Below are 19,919 nucleotides of genomic sequence, written 5' to 3' on the forward strand. Positions count from 1 at the left end.
TGATTATGTCTGTTATGTCTGTAGGCGTTTGAGAGGCCAGGGTGTCCAGTCTCTTCACCTCTTGCTGTAGAAAATGTTCTCTTGCAGTTTCTTTTTTTTTTGTCTGTGGAATCTGCTTTTATTCTACCTCTTAGACCTGCTTTTGCTATATCTCAGGGAGTGCTTGTGGTTGTATCACGGGTGCTGTTGGTTTCAAGAAAGGATGCCCATTCTCTTTGAAAATACTTGATGAAACCGGGCCCTTCAGGAGTGTGATATAAAAGTGCCATCCTGTTAGTTACATTGAGGGTGATGGTCTGAAATAATAATAATAATACTGTGGATGTTGGATTCTATTGCTGTGTGCGAGAGTGCTGTTAATCAGAAAATAGTTGATAAACGGGGTATGTTTGATGAGAAGTAAGAATATTCTCTGCTGTCTGGATTGTGTAGTCTCCAGATTTCCATCCACACTCTCACATATATTGTTTAATCGTGTTTGAGGATTTGAAAGGCTTATGGGAGGTTCAAATAGACAAGTGATCAAGATCTGGATTTAATACAGAGTAAAAATCACCTCCTAGAATAAAACAGGGATTAGGAAAGTTGGCTATGGCTTTCCATATGGAGAGAATGTCTGTCTACTTTTATCATTGATGACAATGAAATGTCCTTTCAGATGGATTACAGTTGATTTATGAGAACATGGTGCATTTTTGCTAATCAGAATAGAGGCAAGATGTTTTTTGGAGAAGGTGAGTCGTCTGGCCTTGAGTTTCTGAGACCCTGCCTCTGTGAGATGAATTTCCTCTAACAGACAGATCTGTGGTTTCAATTTGTGTACTTGTTGTGCAGATGGTGGCATTTTTTTATCCTTTAACCTGATTCCTCTTTTATTCCAAGATGTTATATTCAGTGCCAATGCTATGGTGTTGCTGATGTTGATAATGAGAAAGAGGTTGTGCGATACAGTGTGCTTGTTGAAGCAGCTACTCCATGCAAACTAACCTACACCCATGAAATGGGCACATACAACACACAACACAGAAAAGACAAGAGACTGAAGTGGAGCGGGAAGAGAGAAAAAAATAACAGCAACAAAAAAACAACAGCAAAAGTCTTAGAAACCATAAGAGAACATTAAGCACAGATCCAAAATCATACAAAGCACAAAACAAAATCATACACTTATTGTGGGGACAACTGAGTGTAAGTTAGGTGTTCTGTTCTAGTCATACAATGCCTTCTGTTTGATGATACTGTGATCAACAATAAACAAATGATGCAAAAAATAAACAAATAAATCATCAATACATTAAATGAGTGATGGAATTAATGTTGATATATATATATACTTGCATATACAGTACACCTTTACAAAGGCACACAAATATTTGAATATAGTATATCTGTAAATACATACATACATAGCTATGAGGTAGTTGCAATTGTTTGTTCATATTCCCACATACACACATATACTCATAAATACACATACATAATTTATTCATAATTCATTATTCAGACAGACAGATGAAACAATGATAGATAGATAGATAGATAGATAGATAGATAGATAGATAGATAGATAGATAGATAGATAGATATAAAAGGGTGGATAGATAGATAAGCAGATAGATACTTGTTTTTATGCCTCCAGTTTACCATAATATATTGTACTGATGCCACTGTAACAAATCTGCTCAGTTTCTTGTGATACATAGAAAATGTTCTCGTTCTAATTGTCCTTGTGTGAGTGTAAACCTCATCTTCAAGCAGCAAGCTTCTGTGTAGTTTCTGTTTGGTTTGTTTGATGTCTTCATTTGAAATTAGCTCAGTAAGCTGGAAGCAAGGACATGAGGTTTCCTGTTCCTGTGACATTTTAGGTTAGCGTGAGCAACAAGATCTATCAATCTATCTATCATCTATAAATGCTGAAGGAGGAAGCAGTCTCATCTGAGCCATTTCCGACCAAGTGCTCACTTGAGATTTTCTCTGAGGCTCTGAATGAGCCTCAAGTCGTGATCAAATTCAAATGAATGACAGCAACACCTCCAGGCCATTCAGGCCAGAGGGAAGAGTAAGCGGGAAGAACAGCAACGAGGAGGAGAAGGATGGGTGACTGTGGACGAGATGAGGAGCCGAAAAACGAGAGAGGAGGCAAAGGAAGAGTGGACCAGCAATGAACAGTCGGGGGGGAAAGAAGGAACCGAGGAGGAGAGGGGCTGAAAGGGCAGAGGAGATGAGAGAGAATAAAGGCAAGAGGAGGGAGAAGATAAAAGGAGACAGGGAGACAACCAGACACAGATGTGATCAAATATACATAAGAACTGTACAACTAAAGGATGAACCAGACGCTCATTACAGCCTGAAGCAAAGAAAGACGGAGAGGTGAGAAGAGAAACGACAGAGGGAGAGAGGGACGGGTGGATAGCATACCAACACAGTGCTAAACAATGAGTGAAGGAGATGAAAGCAACTGATCAAATGTTTCTGTTTGCTTCTAAAAAAGAAGAAAATGAATGAAACTATAGGACCAACAGATGTGACACTGGTGACCAGGGGCCACTGATGCTTCATGATTTCATCTGCTGCAGACCTCCATAAAAAGTGCATCCTGAAAGCTACTCCAGTCTCTGTCCATCACCTCCTTCACGGCTCTTTTCTCCATATTTACTGGAAACTTAGTGATGCATTTCATGTGTTACACTGGCCTATACAGAAAGCTTTTTAAAATCAGCGAGGAGGAGGAGGAAGGAGAGAGAGACCATTTTAATGCATCTTTTTCTCTCCCTCTTGATTTTCCCCAGTTACTCTGCTGAGTGTCGCTCCATTAAACGGCCGTCAATCTCTCTGCTCTCCACGATCCTCTAAACTGTGCCGTGATGGAGCCAAATTCACGAGTTCAGTTGTTCTCGCTCACAGATTTCTCTGTTTGCTGTCAGACAACAAAAACAAAGTCTAAAGCAGTGATTTGATTGTAGCTCATAAATACGACATGTTAATCAGTCACTGCTGCACTGCAGTCTCAGAGTCACATCAATATTTTATGGTCACAAAAATATCTGACTAAATCAACATGTGATAGACTACTTCTTTACTACTTCACAGCCCCTGACCCTGACCCTGACAGGGGAGGTCTACTCCAGCGTAGTGAGGGCGTAGGGCCCAAATGGTTTTAATGTGGACATCGGCAACTCTATTTACACTACACACCGCCATCATTTAGAAGACCACTAACAGGGGTAATTAAACCGAGTATAGCCACATCTAAATGATTCACAAATGTATATTTATGCCTGTAAAACATGAAAATGTCAGTAAAACAACTCTTAACTATATCATAAATATGGGTGTGTTGAAGGAGCGGTGACTGAACAGCCAGATCCTGTGGACATTTAGCATCACACAGAGCCAGGCTAGCTGTTTTTACCTGTTTGCTAAGCTAAGCTAACCTGCCGCTGGCTGTGGCTTCATATTTACACAACTAAACTGTGGCAAGAAAAGCAAGTCAGATTCCTTTCTGGTTTATTTATGGTCACAGCACGAAAGGTCAACAGGCTCTATTGATTTCAACTTAAAATGTATTGTTGCTCACAGTCTTACACTGGTCATGTGCATCAAGTGGTAAATGGATTGAACTTACATAACACTTTTCTAGTCTTAGCAACCACTAAAAGTGCTTTACAATACTTGTCACATTCATCCACTCACTCACACATACACCCACACACTAGTACAGGAGCCATCAGAGGCAGTTTAGGGTTCAGTATCTTGCCCAGGGACACTTCGACTGGAGGAGCCGTGGATCAAACCACCAACCTTCCGACTCAGCCTGGGATTGGCTCAGTTTAATGATACGCAGCCATCATTATTGTGGTAAATTCCACCTTGAATTTTTCTTTGTCTAGTCAAAATGTTTCTATTGCATTTTGTGTAGTTAATTTCTGCAGATGTGCTGCAACTTTCCTAAGGAACACAGAACAGGCACCGGCTGTAAATGACTGATTGATTCGTGTTCTGCCGATATTTCAATAATTCTGCACTAGTTTGTCGAGTTAAGTATCAGACAGAGGGGCGGGACAAGCTTCATAGGCAGAGGGGTTGAGTGGGGAGTAGTCTGGCTCACCGGATGTATTGGACGCCTATTTCAGGCGGCATTCTCCTCCCTTTCCACTTCCTCTGCCTGTCACCGTTTTCAAAATGCACTTCGCTGTGGGAAGCAACAACAACCTCTGAGTGAGCGACCTACACACTGAAAATGCAGAGGTGTGATGAAGAGCTGGATCCTGGTTTTTTGTGGCTTTTTCAGCAATTTTAATGACAGCATTCAACTGCTTACGTGCAAATGTTCGACCAAAACAAGTTCCCCTCAGAGCGTTTCCCCCCCTGTAGCAGAAAGATAATGGGTGCAGTGAGACCATTCTCCAGCGCTGACACAGGTCTGACACAGTGTGCAGCTGGTGAACCTGAGGGGGACACACTGTACTCTGAGCTCAGACTTTATTCAATCTTCCTGTTTCCACAGCTGTAGTACAGTAGCCTCATAGGACATTAAGTGTATTAACCACTGGTCCATCCCAGCAGATATCAACAACATGACAAAACGGTCAGTAGCAAGATGGCACCGTCGGCTGAACTTTTTCAAGGCACTCTCACGTATCTGCATTCAACACTGATGTTAGACTTTCTTTTCTTGTCCAGGATTTGTTTTGCTTTCTGGGGGATTCTCCTGCTCGCTGAGAAAAGAGACGAGCTGAGCTGTTGTCATCGGAACAGTGGGATATAATGAGTCAGAGCTGGACAACAATGTTACATGTGTGTAAGCAAAAGCCCTCAGCACCTGTAGCACCGCCACTGACAACATGCAAAATCATTTCTGTCTACAATAGCTACGCCTGACATCTACACTATAGTTCAGGTTAAGGAAAGGAAAACAGTGAACGGACGCAAACACTGACTCTGCATTAAAATTATACTGAGTAATGGAGAACTTGTAGGGGGGGAGTGCCAAGGGGGGGACATTAGACAAAGATGAAAGGGACAGGTGTCCTGAAAACGGCAAGTTAGTTCTTATAGTCTAGCAGCTGATTTGACCCGTTGACCAGCAGCTGGAGCAGCAGCAGCAGCTCATGGAGGCAGTTATGGCCACACTCTGCACCTCTGGAAGTCATAATTCAGTCAGATCTTAACACACAAATGATGGTGATTCAGCCCGACATCATTATCTCCTGACATGTGCTGTGATTACACATCCACAGATCACCTCACACATCACAGAAAAAGACTTTCCTTATGCCTCCAGAACATGCAGTGCTGTGTCAGATTGTGAAAATCCCCTTATAAAAGATGTAAAGGTAAGGATTCACCACAGTGATTTGCATTCATCCTGTGGGCACCACGGCTATCTGTACATCATACATATTTCATACCAAGTGACATGGCTGTCCCCTGAGCTGGACTGTGCAGTGTGGTGACAAAATTGGACTGCAAAACAAGATATGGATATGTTCTCCACTTCTCTGTTGATAAATTTTAAATACCTTAAAGCAGTGCTTCTCAAACCTTTTCAGACCAAGGACCACACAGTCTCACAGACCACCTAACTCCCCAAACATCCCCAAAAGCCCACTACTTCAGTCATGTTGTGGAAAAAATGTTTTGGGAGATTTTTTATTTTTTTTCTAAACACTGATGTCATCAAATACGAGTCTCAGTCATGTTCAACACTTAGCACTTGCCAGCTGTGTCCGTTAAGTTGGAGACTTCAGTTGATTTTCTTTTAATTGACCTGCTCTTGAGAAACCAGTTCTTGATCTTAGTGAACAGGCTTCTGAAAACTGGTGAAATTTAGCATGATCCCAACGCAGGCTAACTGTTAGCTTCATTCACATTTCCTTTCAAATGTCACGCTGACCATTTTTGAAGGAAATCAAAAAACATAGACTGTAGACTGGGGTAGCTACACGAGTAGACAAAGCGTTCGGTTACATTGCTTCAACTACACTGCAAAACAGACAATTCAAACAGTAATGTTTGAATTTACAGATGGGTTGATGTAATATTAAAAACAACACATATACACTACTCACTACTAGGCTTTGTGGTTACTCTCAGACATCCATCCATCCATCTATGCATCCATTATCTTTTACTGCTTATCTGAACCGGGTCACGGGGGGGCTGGAGCCAATCCCAGCTGACATTGGGCGAGGGCAGGGTACACCCTGGACAGAACGCCAGTCCATCTCAGGGCTGACATACAGGGACAAACAACCATTCACACTCACAGTCACAGCTACGGGCAATCTAGTGTCACCAATTAACCTAACGTGCATGTCTGTGGACTGTGGGAGGAAGCTGGAGAACACAGAAGGAACCCTAACACATGCAAGAGAACATGCAAACTCCACACAGAAAGGCCCCAGGCCTGGGGTTCAAACCCAGAACCTCCGCACCACCGTGCTGCCCCCACTCTCAGACAGTAGACACCAAACTAATGAGTAAACATGATATTTTAACAAATTTACTCACAGACTACAAGTGGTCGCTTGCGAGCCACTGACTGCCTTAAAGGCAACATGATTCAGTAACTAACATTTAGCTTCTCAAAAGACGACTTGTGCAGTTTCAGAGTGGTGTTAACTCCACACAACACACTGTAGTGGCCTGAGGACTGAACTAGACTGATTGGCTCCTCAGAGTTTCCTGAAAACCTTTCTTTGTTATCAGGGTCATGCTCACTTAGTCTGACTAATGTTGCACTGTGTGCACAAACAAACAAGCCAAAACACAATCTGTGCACTGAATAAAACAGAAAAGAGAAGTGATTAGGAAAGAATATAGAAGAAAAGCGCATTAAATTCAATGTTTGTCGCATTATCGTGACTTCAGTGTTGTGGGGATTAGTGATTGGATGTTGACTGCTCTGTCAGGATAATAAGATAATGAGCACTTTTCTCCCCACTGCATGAGAAGTCTGTATCACACTGATCTGAACCATCCACTGTGCATACACCAGCCCGTAGCCGCTCATATAGTAATTTACAACCACAGGTCGATCAAGCAGCCTCAAACTGAATTAACTATAATCAATAATCACAGACAATAGGAACTGCTCTTCCTACATTGTTAAAATCACATGCTCTCCAGTTGACATTAAATTATTTATACAAACATCATTTAAAAATCAGTGGTAAGTCTTTTATTAGCTCAAATTGTGGGCAGATTTGGCTTTAAACAGCTGGTCTTACAGATCTACATGTTGATCATTTGCTGGATTTACAGACAGGATCCCACCCCATCATTCATGGCGTTTTCAAATATTTAACCATGCGTTGGGTTTGAACCCGGCTGTGTGTGAGATGGGTGATGGTCTATTACCTGGAACAAAGCTTTCCTGGACAACATCCTTATACGCCCACCAACCCTCATCAAGCTTGGATGTAATAGGCTGAGCTACAGGAAGAAAGAAAGAGAGACAGTGGAAACAAGTGAAGTTAATAAATGATATATACATACATTCACATGTACATAAATGTTAAAAGCATCCATGAAAGCTTTTAGTTTTTTAAATTGTAACTGGTCTGTTGAAGATTTTACATGAGACAAAGTAGGTCAAATGGAGATTTGTTCATACAAAGCATATGGAGGGAGTTCCCACCTCACATAGTCACCTGAAGTACACATTCCTTCACACTTGTGTGTCTTGTGTGTTTCTGGCCTCAGGCTATCACTGATTGTGCTGTAGCTCTGCTGCCACCCAACCCTGCGAGCTGCACCCAGCCTGCCTGCCTGGCAGCAGCAGCACAATTAAAACAGAGCTGAGGGAACAGGCTGCCAGACTCCCACCAATTTAGACTCTCCAAGTTCACCTGACCTGTAAATCTTTAAACTGAGGAAACACCTGGAGGACACCCACACATGCACAGGGAAGATATGGAAGAATGCCTTGGTTGAATAGTTTACAATACAGGATGTATGTTTTACTGTATATGTTATATGTCGTCTCAATATCACCTGACTAGCCACTGGACCCAGATATTATAACTCAAGGTGAGAGAGGTTCAGATTAACATAAATACATACTGTCTCAATTAAGTTGTGTGTAATATTAATAGGTACAAGCTCACTACTAACTGGCATGGGAGAAGATTGACTTGAGGGTCTAGAAGTAAATGTGGCAGGAATGAGATGAGACAGACAAAACCCACAGAACCAGGATGGAACAGGATGAAATAAACCAGGACTGAGCAGGTTAGAGGGGGAAGATTTCACACTGTGCCACACTCTGATATTTGCTAAAAGCAGCTAAGTCTAGTTACTAACAATAGCTACTGAGCAGAAGCCATTAGGATGTTAATGTCTGTGCTGACCTTATACATTAGCCACTGTTGCTGTGATTGGCTGAGAGCCTTTAATTTAGCCTTCCTCTGCCAACATTGCATATATAAGAACATGTTGCTTTTAAAATTAGCCCTGCAATATTCACAAGGTCATTTCATTCATTCATAAAGGTCGGTTCACCTGTAATGGGCTTTGCTACTCAGCCTGTGAAAACTCTGGATCATGGTTGTACTAAAAGACCTGGTCACTGAACTCAAAAATGGCAGCTAGTCAACTGAATAAAAATTGCATGCCAGAGAAACAGTGGCTCTTAAGTGGTTCATCAAAAGGCTCTGGGGTTAAAGAAAGCAACAGTTGCATAATGCCTGCCTGCTGGCATGACACTCAAACAAAGTTAGGACAGAGGCCAGACAGAGCATGGTGTGTTTTAACCTGTTGCTGTAGAGCAGGGTGCAGACTACAGGGGAGCCAGGGGGAGCTGAGCTCCCCTTAACAAGACATGGGCTGCCCTGAAAACATGATTTGAGATTATTTTGCCTACCATTTTCTAGTTTTTTGCATCTTCGTCAACATGGATCATGTGTAAAATTAAGCTATGCTAATGTATCATTCATGCATGAATGATACATGAGGATGCAAGCGCAGCTGTTGTACATGACGGTGAAGCTGGCGACCGAGTAAGTGTCAGGAGTAGCTGTAAGTAGCAGGGCAACATCTAGAGAATAAATGCTGCCTTCCTCAGAACCCAACCAGGGCTCCTGTGTGTGGCTTTGCCACACTCTAGTTTGAAGTGAAGTTTGGGACAACTTCATCTGTACAGTACATTGGAGCAGCACATAAGTCTCCCCTGTGCTCCTCGACTACAGTCTTGGAGCTGACACAGGAAAGGTTAACAATAACTATATAACACTGTGTCACAAATAACCCCAACAAAAAAAACGGAGCTCCCCAAGCACCATGATGATACATACTGGTTTCTTTCAGTGCAAATGTAAATTCACTCTGTACACAAATAACCAACAGATCAGATTCTGTCTCAAACACAGACAGACGATTTAACAAGTTTTCATTTCCAATCAATTATGTTCTGTTACTTAGTTTTAGTTACTAGTTACTTAGCTCTACAGTTTGCTTTCAGAACCTCCTCACAGGTAAGAGGCTGAGGCAGTGCTTGGCAGGCTTGGGCCAATCAGAAGAAAGTGAGCTTAAGGACTGAGCAGGTTAGAGAAAAAAAAACTCACGACAAACATATAATATTGTGTAGAGAATTTGAGACAATTGGTAAATCCTGCATTTTCTGATCTGCTTATTCTTTTCTTCCTCTACTTTTCTAATTGGTTTCATGTACATTCTTGTATAGTGGGGTCCAAAATTCTGAGACCACTTGGACCCCACTGTACATGTTAGCTCTGCACTTAATTCACTATTTGACTCATCTGGCTTTTCTCAAAATGTAAATGAACCCACTCACTGTTTTAATTACACCCTCGATCTTACTCTGACAAAACCCTCTTTAGTCTGACCATTTTTTTAGTAAAGTTGAGTTGCTGGTACAGGCTTACATTTCCATAATAATTTGATGTCACCTCCACATAATAAAATTTGCAAATTATGGAAGTGTAGAGATCATCAAGAAATTCTGTGTACAGTGAAGTGAGGTATTTTTCCACAGCCTTGCTGTATAATGCCAGACGAGGCTTCAGATCCCTTATGAAAAACTTGAGAAAGGAAAATTTTCTTTGTAGCAGATTTTATTTGCTAAGCTCGGGAGAGGCCGCAGAATATTTAGCTTCAGACCAAGTTATAAAATATCCTATCATTTTGTAATGAATTGAAATAAAATATCATGAAATGTTTGACCACTGCAACGGTACTTTCGGTGTCTTGTAAACCAGTGAAGACTTGAACTTTGTGTGCACAACACAAAAATGATCTGACGCTCTGACCCATGATTATTACAGGAAAACTCAACACTTCATTTGGATCTCAACTACACACCTGTGAAGACATATAAACACCTGCCAAAGTGCAGCAGCACGTCTGGTTACCAGTCTGACAGAGCTTGAATACAGCTGTTCCTGGTCTCTCTCTCCCCCTCTCCCCCTCTCCCCCCTCCTCCTCTCAAACCAACCGGTCGAGACAGATGGTCTCCCGCCCTGAGTCTGGTTCTGTTCCTGTTAAAAGGTAGCTTTTCCTTTCCACTGTGCTTTCGCATGATGGGCTTTCTCTCTATGATACTATAAGGTCTTGACCTCACTGTGTAAAGTGCCTCCATATGATGTATGTTATCCAAATAAGACTGAATTGAACAGAATTGGTTAGAAGAAGACTCACTCAAAAACTTTAGAGAAAAATATCTCTGCACTTCTGCTGTTGCCTCAGTCTGGGTCACAGGAGCCTTGGATAACAGCTCTCCACATTAAGATATGTCTTGGAGCATATTTCAACTAAAAATATATATATATTCGAAAACTTACATACTGTAGCTTTCATTAATAATCCAGCATCCAATCTGCAGAGTCTGAGAAGTGATAAACAGAGATACCTATGTTATTCTACTCAGTGAGCCCTGGGGGCACAACTGGATGAAGTCAGCTATAATAGAACCATTTTTTACTTGTCTTTACTTCAAATCAAGATACTGAAGTAGCTTACAGTAGACATACAGCCTTGTTAGTGACTGACGAGCGCAGGAAACAAACTGCAGGATGACCCATAAGGCCAGCACACAAGCAGGAAACGATGCCCCTCCTTAACTTTCTTATTATTTTATTTTATTGACTACATCATGAATTAACATGAAAACCAATCTTGAGAACATTATCAAAGATTTTACCCCATGGATTTCACAGCATGGTACCAGCATGTATGAGGGGCTTAACATAAAAAAAATATATAGATACAGTTTTCTGAAAGGTGCATATTGTAATAAAAAAAAGTCTGAGGAAGTATTTTCAGTGCTAAAAAATAACACTAATGAAAATAGATGATTCCCAACAAAAATGACTGCAAATAAACAAAGAAGTCATCACATTTATCAGAATACATCAATAGTGAAAGTGGCTCTTTGTGACAGCCAATTAAATAAGAAAAGTATTTAAATGTGGTCGGATCACCTAGAAATGAAATGCATACAGTTGAAAGCTATTTTTGATTAAAAATCCTGTCCTGTCATTTCCATTTCCTCTTGTCTTACTGTAAGTTGACGTTAGCACTGTGATCACCACACAGTATGTATCCGAGTAACATGATGAAGCTCATGTTTGGTGAGGTGTTCTCACTCTCCTCACAGAATAACAGGCCGTCCAAGGAGGAAGTTAACGGCCTGGTGCTTCAGTGAAGTGCCAGCCTGAAAACGACACAGCAGCCAGCAGCATCAGGAAGATGCTCAGGTATCCACAGGAAGACATGTCAAGACGACCACTCTGACTTCCTGCCCTGAGAGCTTCAGCACCAGATGACACAACCTCAGTCCTAGAAAAATCTTTACAGGACATGATCCTGCCTGTGTTCATACTGGGCTTTGGCTGCTTTTTCCATTAGATACACCAAAGTTATATTTACGTTTCATTTGCTAGAAATGTTTAGTAGTGAGGGTTGTCTCTATTGGAGATAAAGTTGTTCCAGTTCCGATACTAGTATCAGAAATGCCTCTGATACTGCCTGAAATACAGGACTGGGTATTGGCGAGTCCATGAGTCCATGCACTGATCCAATACCATGTAATTTGCAATTGCTGACATTTTGCTAACGGCTAATCTTGATGCTAACATTACACTTCTCACCAAAAATCAATTCTTCTTCACAGCTCTAAAACCGTTAACCTGCACAAGAAGTTGCGCAGCTGTGCAGCCACCAGCAAATACTGTGGCAGCAGCGAAGAAGAATTGATTTCTGGTAAATAGTGTAATGTTAACTGTTAGCAAAATGTTAGCAAAAAGGCAACGTGTGCCAGTTTCAACCCCAGCAGTCTTATAAAGCATTTGCAGACACGTCAGACAAAAGAGCATGATGAGGGGAAGAAACAGGACAAACTGCAGCAGCAAACACTGGAAACCATATTCCAATGATGATAAATTCCACAAAGAAATTAATCCACTTTAAGTTTTTACAGCATCTATATATATACCTGGATTTATTTGGTTTTTATGCTGCTATTGCACAACAGTTTTATACTGTTTTATCGTACTATTTTAAAATCTAAACGTCTTATTTTACCAAATCACAGCTGCAGTTAAAGTTTTTTGGCTTTTTTTTAAGGAATTGTTATTTATTGCTAGACTTATGTTTGTATGACTGACAGTCAAATTAGATAATAAAAGAAAGACTGTACGGCATTCATGTTCCTGTTCATAGTAGTTACTAGTATCTGCTGCTCAGTACTCGGTATCAGCTGATGCACAAGTTCAGGTATCGGAATCGATATCTGGAAGGAAAAAATGGTATCGTAACATCTCTAATTGGAGAAATATATTATTTTTGTTTGTAAAAGTTATACGTAATTGCACAAGTAAAATGAAAAACCTATTTGACGTCATGCTTATAGGCAGTTGAAAACACTGCAGAGACCACACCCATCATCGGCCACATTACAACCAACAATAAGAATTCATATGATGAGGAAATCAACACTCAGAGTGGTGCTCAGAAACCAACTTAGTGCTTAACGTCAACAAAACCAAGGAACTGAGTTTAGAAAACAGGAGGAAAAGACACACACCCATGTCTATATCAGTGGAGCTCAAGTGGAGAAGATGAACAGTTGTAGATTCCTGGGAATCAGCATCACAGAGAACCTGTCATGGTCATCACATCTCCCCCCAGTAAAGAAAGCTCAGAGCTGACTGCACGTCTTCAGGAAACGGAAATTTTTGTGCCAGGTTCTTGTTAACGTTTACAGAGCAGCAATAAAGGCACCATAAATGGAAATATCATGGGATGTGCACGGCCCAGGAGAGGAAGGCTCTGCAGCGGATGATCAAAACTGCCCAGAATTTTACTAATATAGTGAGTTCAAGGACGTGCACAGAGGCAGAAAGATACTAAAAGACAATACCCTCCCCAGCCACCGTCTGTTCACCCTGTCCTCCAACAAGTGATACAGAAGTATCTGCTGTCGTACGTCCTGACCTCAGAGCAGTTTCTCCTCAGGCTGCGAGACTATTGAATTCATCCCGCACACTCCACCATGAAAATAGTTTTCTTTTTACAACAATGAGAGATGAACTCTCCTCCAGTAATAAACCTGTGAAATCGGACAACTCAGAGGACCAAAGTGAAGACATGAAGCCAAGCTCACCTGATATCTGGTCTGATATCAGGAGACAGAGTCTGACTGGGACAGGCAGCATTCATCCCACATTGGCTGCAGCAGCTCTCATAGCAGCTCTCTCTCATTTATTAGTCGACCAAAACCATGAGGCAGAGTTGCAGTCACCCATCATAAACCCTAAACACCATAGAGACCGTGTCTGCCCCGAGACCACTTAAATTAATTACATCAAAACTAAACAAATGATGAGTTACACATAAAAATTTAATGGAAATGAACACAACCGCTGCAGAAATACAGCAAAACAGGAGAATTAAATGTGGGACTGTTAAACATTAGCTCTCTCTCATCTAAAGCTGCATTACTATCAGATCTTCATATTGACTTGTCTTACTGAACCCTGCCTAAGTGGTGATGAATATATCAGCCTAAATGAATCCAGTCCTCTCAGTTATATTAATACTCACAGTCCTTGAAGCACCAGATGAGGAGGTGGAGCTGCAGCCATCTTTGACTTCGGCCCTGAACCTCAACTCAATCATAACCCATGTGAAAGCCTCGTTCTTAGTCTTTCGCAGTGAACCTGGGAAACACTGCAGCCGGTTCTTTGTTATAGTGTGCCAACCTACTAGCCCTGAATTTTCATCTTAATTCTTAGGGTTTTTATTTTAGTTTAGTCCATAGTGCAGATAAAGTATTTAAAGTAGGTGACTTGAATATTCATGTGGATGACAACAATGATTAGCACTGTGCTTATTTCATTATTAGACTCAACTGGCTTCTCTTCTGAGAGAGTTGAGAAGAATAACAAAATATAATATCTAAAATGAATAGCAGCACTTTTTGTTCGCATTTACACAGTAAAATAATAATAATAACATTAAAAAAAAACACATCTGTGCCACAGTGGAGAACAGGGCAGTATGGGGTTTACCCACTACATTCCCACTCGGTAAACAAGGGAACAGCAAACCAACAACTAACAAACAAACCAAAAATTGAGCCACTCACCTATGAAGTCTCATAGTATTGCAATGGGGTCTTTTAATATTGGCAAAGGTCCAGTAAATTCAGTCCAGTGCAGTAAAACACATAACCCACAGGCCACTGTGGCATCAGTTCAAATTCCGCGGCAGACGTGTACAATCCTCCATGCAATCACCGTCATGGCTGGAGTTAACATCAACCATACAGTGACATCAAACCTCGCAGCTGCGCTCTGACCCTCTGATTGACACTTTACTTGACCAATAACAGCTTCCATGTCCTGCCCACAGTAGCAAACCAGAGTCCACATCGATCGAGCCAATTGAAAACGAGTGTGCTGATGAATGATGTTTTGTGCAGCCAATGAAACTCAGAGGATAGATTTTTTTAGTGTTGTTTATTTGTAAATGTAAATAGTGTGTATGTAAATGTACTATGTAAATAGTTTGTTGGGTTCTGTGATGTCACTGATGCTAATAGTTTGTGTGACATCATTATCTATGCTGTTCACCTGGGTTTATTTTTTTCTTCATGTCAAGTAACAGAGATGTTATTGAAATGTCCTTGGTAAGACAGACAGACAGACAGACACCTACTCAAACCTGTCAAATGTGAATATGTTTGCTGTGTTCTCTTTTATATAAATTATATTTAGCGCTACACCACTTATTATTAATCCTTTTGTATCCACAAAGAGAAAAAGCGATATAATGTTTATGATTCAGTTACTCTGTCAGCAATATAGTGAATCTGGATATGGGACAGGACACCTCTAAGGGCTCTGGCACATTGGATATATGGCAGCTGCGGAAAGTCTTGTTTTTCATTTTGGCGCCCATGTTAACAGATTAGAGCAGGCACACTGCCTGCGTGGACGCACGTCGTGGCTGCGTCACCTGAGCTACACGTTTGTGTCTCACTTATTGTTGCCTTGACGTGCATGTCTTGTAGCAAAAACAGACAAAGAAAAGACCTGTTGTCATTTTGACATCATAGCAGCAACATTACACAAAACTGGCACCTGTCTCCATGTCCAGGCTGAATCTGAATATCACACAGATCAAATACAAATAAATATATTTTTTAACCATTTTAGCAGCTGCATGTGCAGACAGTGGCATTTCAGAGACATCTATTTCTGTCCAGAATAAATCAGAAATTACTGAAAAAAGAAGAGACATTCAGGTATCCGGGAAAGTTGGAGCTGCAGCAGCAGTGATGGATCAGACACACAGCCGCTGTGAACACACTCACGTGTTTTTCCACAGCAGATCAGCAATGGCAACCACAACGCACACGCCACGCATCCAGTGTGCCCCCGACATAAGAGTCACATTTCATTACAGCACAAAATTATGACTGTGTATGTTAAAAGCTTTCAAGACTAGCATCCCTTTTATCCTAGGTATGTGACCTTGGCTAGTTTTTGGAGTCTCCAAATTTTTTGCAAAACAGGGAGACATAATCCATAGAAAACCATGTGTAAAATGTTAATTTTCTGTGGTACTGTTATCAAATTTGAACTTGAGGGCTTTATCCTGTGGTCCAATAGTGTTTTCAAGCTGATAACTCTGCAATCATCTGTCTTCAAAATAAAATATTCAGGCAGTTATAAAAACCTTCTACTTCAGTGTCTTCAAACTCTCATAACTCTCTGCTCTTACAGTGATTCTGACTTTTGAAAAATCTTCTGTTACCTTTCAAAAGAGACCAAAAACATGCCTCCAAACTGTTCAAGAACAGCTTTTAGTTTACTTTGAGTAAACCTTGGAGGGCTCAACTAGTAGCACACATACCACTGGACTTGACTCAACTGCGATGGCTTCGGTTTCAAATGTGGCCCAAGGGCCTTTGCTGCACGCCATCCCCTCTCACAGGACGTCTCGGAGGAGCAGGAAGCTGAGCTGTCCGACATTTGTTTGGTTTTTTTCTCTGATCACTGAAGATCCAGACGTCCAATGACTAAAATCCTTCATCCAGTTAAAATATATAGTTGAAAACAACCATGGTGTGAAAAGTGTATCTTAACAACATTTAAACTGGATACAAAGTCAGTTTTGAGCTTTTGACAACCACAAGACCATTGCATGATCGTAGTTAGGGTTAGGGTATGACGCCACTGACAGGTGACCAAATGAAGCAAATCATTTCTCATCGTTTGAAAAGTGCTGGAAACATTTGGGATGCGGCAAATGCACAACTCAAAAAAATGTGTAAATATATAACATAGGTCATTTTTAGACATTTCAATGTAGAAAAGTTACATATTATAACTGTCAGTGCCGTTCTTTGCTCTTTCTTTCAATGAAGAAACACTGACAGCTCTGATATAACTGATGCTATCGCAGCATCTATGCTAACCCCCATTATTGTTGGCAAACAGTCACCTCTCACTGTCATCACACCTAAGACCCACCTGTAGCTGCCAGTAGTTCCTCCTTCATAAACATAGGACTCTAGGATCTGAACCACTGTGTTTGGCCACAGGTGAATAGCTTGGAGTAAAGACTATGCCAACAGACAATGATCTCGACAATGTTCCGAGTGATCCTCGATAGCTTATGCCTTTGTCAATATCATGTACTAACTTTTTATTATTAATAGCAGTAGTATTAAATTAGTATTAAATGTAATTTTCCCCACCATAGTTTCATGTTGGCAACAATGACCTGTGCATAGACAACACACACACACTGACCAACTCATATATGTCATTTAAGTGCTGTTTGTCATGTGTAGGTGCCATGTTGTGATTACACAGAGTGGAGGAGATCAATAGGCAGACAGACACAACACCTCACTCAGTTCGATGTCTTCGCTGCCCTAACGGGGAGGTAAAGGGACAGTCGGCCAGAAAGAGAGAACTGCGAGCCATAAACAGCTGTTTGTTATCCTGCGGTGCTGACTGACAGCCGGAAGACTGTCTGTGTGTGTGCCAGAATTGGTCCAGACGTGGAAGTAGCATCTTACAATCATGCTTAACATGGGCCAGAAGAAAACAAGCATGTGGCTCAAGTATGGGCCGGATTCATTTTGCCATGTGAGGCGTCCTCCTGTTAATGTCGAGTGTTTATTGTCATGGCTGTGATTATTAAATGTCAATAATAAATGCTTTCTTTGTGATGACAGTTTTGTTTAGTTTTAACATACTGAAGCCATGGAAGAGTGTCAAGTTTTCGCTCAGCACACAGGGAAACCTCCAGCCCAGCCCTGTCTCCCCATCCCCACACCCCTTCTAATGAAGCAGCCCCACTCCCAGCTGAAGGAGGAGGTGAGCAGCGTTGTGCTTAATGACATGTCTTTTTTTTCGAAGAAGAACTCAAACACTATTATTTTTCCACATAAGGATCATTATATGACACATTAACAGCCTATAGTCTGTACTGGATGCATTCAGTGATAACTGTTACATGGCATGGCTGTGGACACGGAGCCTCTCCACAGGCTGAGGTCAAGACTGAGACTTTATTGGTGACCACTTGACCTTTCCTCTAGCACCACCATCAGACCTTTTTATTTCCATTTTGTTTTCCATTTTCCATTTTTGCAGAGGCTTATTTTCCAGTTGACTGAATCCTCAGATGAAAAATGCTTTTATTCCTTTGTTTATATCATTCTACAGATTATGTTAATTCATTTTAAATTGAAGATGTTAATGTGAATTTCAGTTTTATTTATTTTAAGTTTATCATTAATCTTAAGAGATTTTTCCATTTAATAATTTCACCATTAAAATTACTGCAAAACGTTTCTTATGGCGGGTATCAGCCGTCCATCGTAATAGTGAAGAAGGCATGAATGCTGCTCATGTCAGTGTTATATTGCAGGGTTGGCGTGGCCTCTCCTGGTGCTGTGGTGGGGCCCGGTGTGATATCTTTTCAAGGGGCCCACGATCCCTGTCTGTCCCTGCTGTCTGCATGATAATACGTCTGTTTGATAAAATCACTATCAGCTGTCCAAACTCACACGTTTTGTGCAGAGGTCGGGGCTGACAGCTTCAGCCGTGTGGAGTATGAAATTCGGACTAATCCCACTCAGGGATCCGTGTATGGCCCTGACACGGCCACACTGTCTGAGCTCTGTGACACGCTGTCGGTGATAGTGGAGGAGCAGTTGTATTCACAGTGGGAGACCGTTTGAGTCAGCCTGTGTATTTAGGCTACTACTACTATGATGAGCGTGTGTGTGTGTGTGTGTGTGTGTGTGTGTGTGTGTGTGTGTGCACCCGCATGCTGATCAAAATGCAAAATGATGTGTGAGTTTTCAGGCATGAATTGAATCATCTCAGTGGTCTGAATCTCGCCATGGCTGATCCACTGAGTCACACACACCTCATTAAAAAGTGGAAGGCAATGGCTCACCTGATTGACAGGTACTCCATGGACTTACTGTTAGTAATGGCATCACTCCAACCCTTTCCCTTATATTTCCCTGTTCTAATATCTTAAAGGGTCGTATCATCTTGTGTCTCCTTACCTGATGACGTGCAGATGATATATGCCTGTAAAATCACAGATATATCCCAAACGACATGCATTCTTCGTTCAATTCATGCTCATCTCCTTCAGCTGTTGCGGGACGGCGCTTTGCAGGGTCGCACTTCCAGACGACACGGCCAAACTTTGAGCATGTTCCCCTCCTCTCCGGTGCTGCTTATCCCCGCGTCGCCCTCACGGAGCGCCGAGATGGTTTGGAGCGTCGCAGGAGATCCGCCCTCACAGCAGTGCCCTCTTTCGCTTCCCGGCTGGGTTCTCGGTCTGACAGCATCTCAGCGTTTTCTCTTGTTTTATGTTTTTTTTCCCCCCCGTGTGTGTCATCTGTCTATTTATTTATCCACCCGGGAGAAATGTCATGCGTTTCCCCCCTCTGCTTCTCCTCCGGGTCGGGTGGATGTTAGTGATGCAGGGTTCGTCTGCTGGCGGATCAGGCAACTTTACCGGCAACGCAAAGCGCACCAAGAGCGCACAGACTGACAGACAGGGGCGACTTATTAATGATAGGCTACTGTTTATGACAGAGTTTTATCTCTGTGAGGCACAAACAATGTTGATTTACCAACAGAGCAAAGTACGACAGAGTCAGACATCTACTGAGGAGTACAGTGAAACTGGTTTGGCATGGAAAAACTTTATATACTAATAAATAAATAAATGTGCTACTAGTGAGAGCATATATAAAAATAATATATATAAAATTTTATATATCTATATAAAAATACAAATATATATATATAAATATTACAAACGAACAGATCGGATTTCAATGCTTTTATTCCAATAAAAATAAATAAATAAATAAATAAAAGCTCAACATCGTTGATGATTATACTGTCTGA

General features: G+C 41.4%; 1 protein-coding gene across 2 annotated transcripts in view; it reads right to left on the reverse strand.

Annotated features, from left to right (window-relative positions):
• The window catches only part of LOC139618672 (carbonic anhydrase-related protein 10-like), a 144,297-nt gene extending 124,752 nt beyond the window's left edge, over nt 1–19,545 (reverse strand). The window contains exons 1-2 of one of the 2 annotated variants that reach the window (XM_071474813.1): nt 19,061–19,545; nt 7,363–7,437 (exon numbers count right to left, since the gene is read on the reverse strand). In XM_071474813.1, coding sequence (XP_071330914.1) covers nt 7,363–7,437; nt 19,061–19,121 — 136 coding nt within the window. In that variant the 5' untranslated portion in view covers nt 19,122–19,545. The remainder of the gene's footprint in view (nt 1–7,362; nt 7,438–19,060) is intronic. The other variant, XM_071474814.1, reaches the window with a different exon arrangement.
• Nucleotides 19,546–19,919: the final 374 nt, after the last annotated feature.

Source organism: Trachinotus anak, unplaced genomic scaffold, assembly GCF_046630095.1.
Source record: "Trachinotus anak isolate AG129_WGS33_773 ecotype Australia unplaced genomic scaffold, CSIRO_AGI_Tana_v1 ptg000003l, whole genome shotgun sequence".
In the NCBI taxonomy this organism is placed as follows: domain Eukaryota; kingdom Metazoa; phylum Chordata; class Actinopteri; order Carangiformes; family Carangidae; genus Trachinotus; species Trachinotus anak.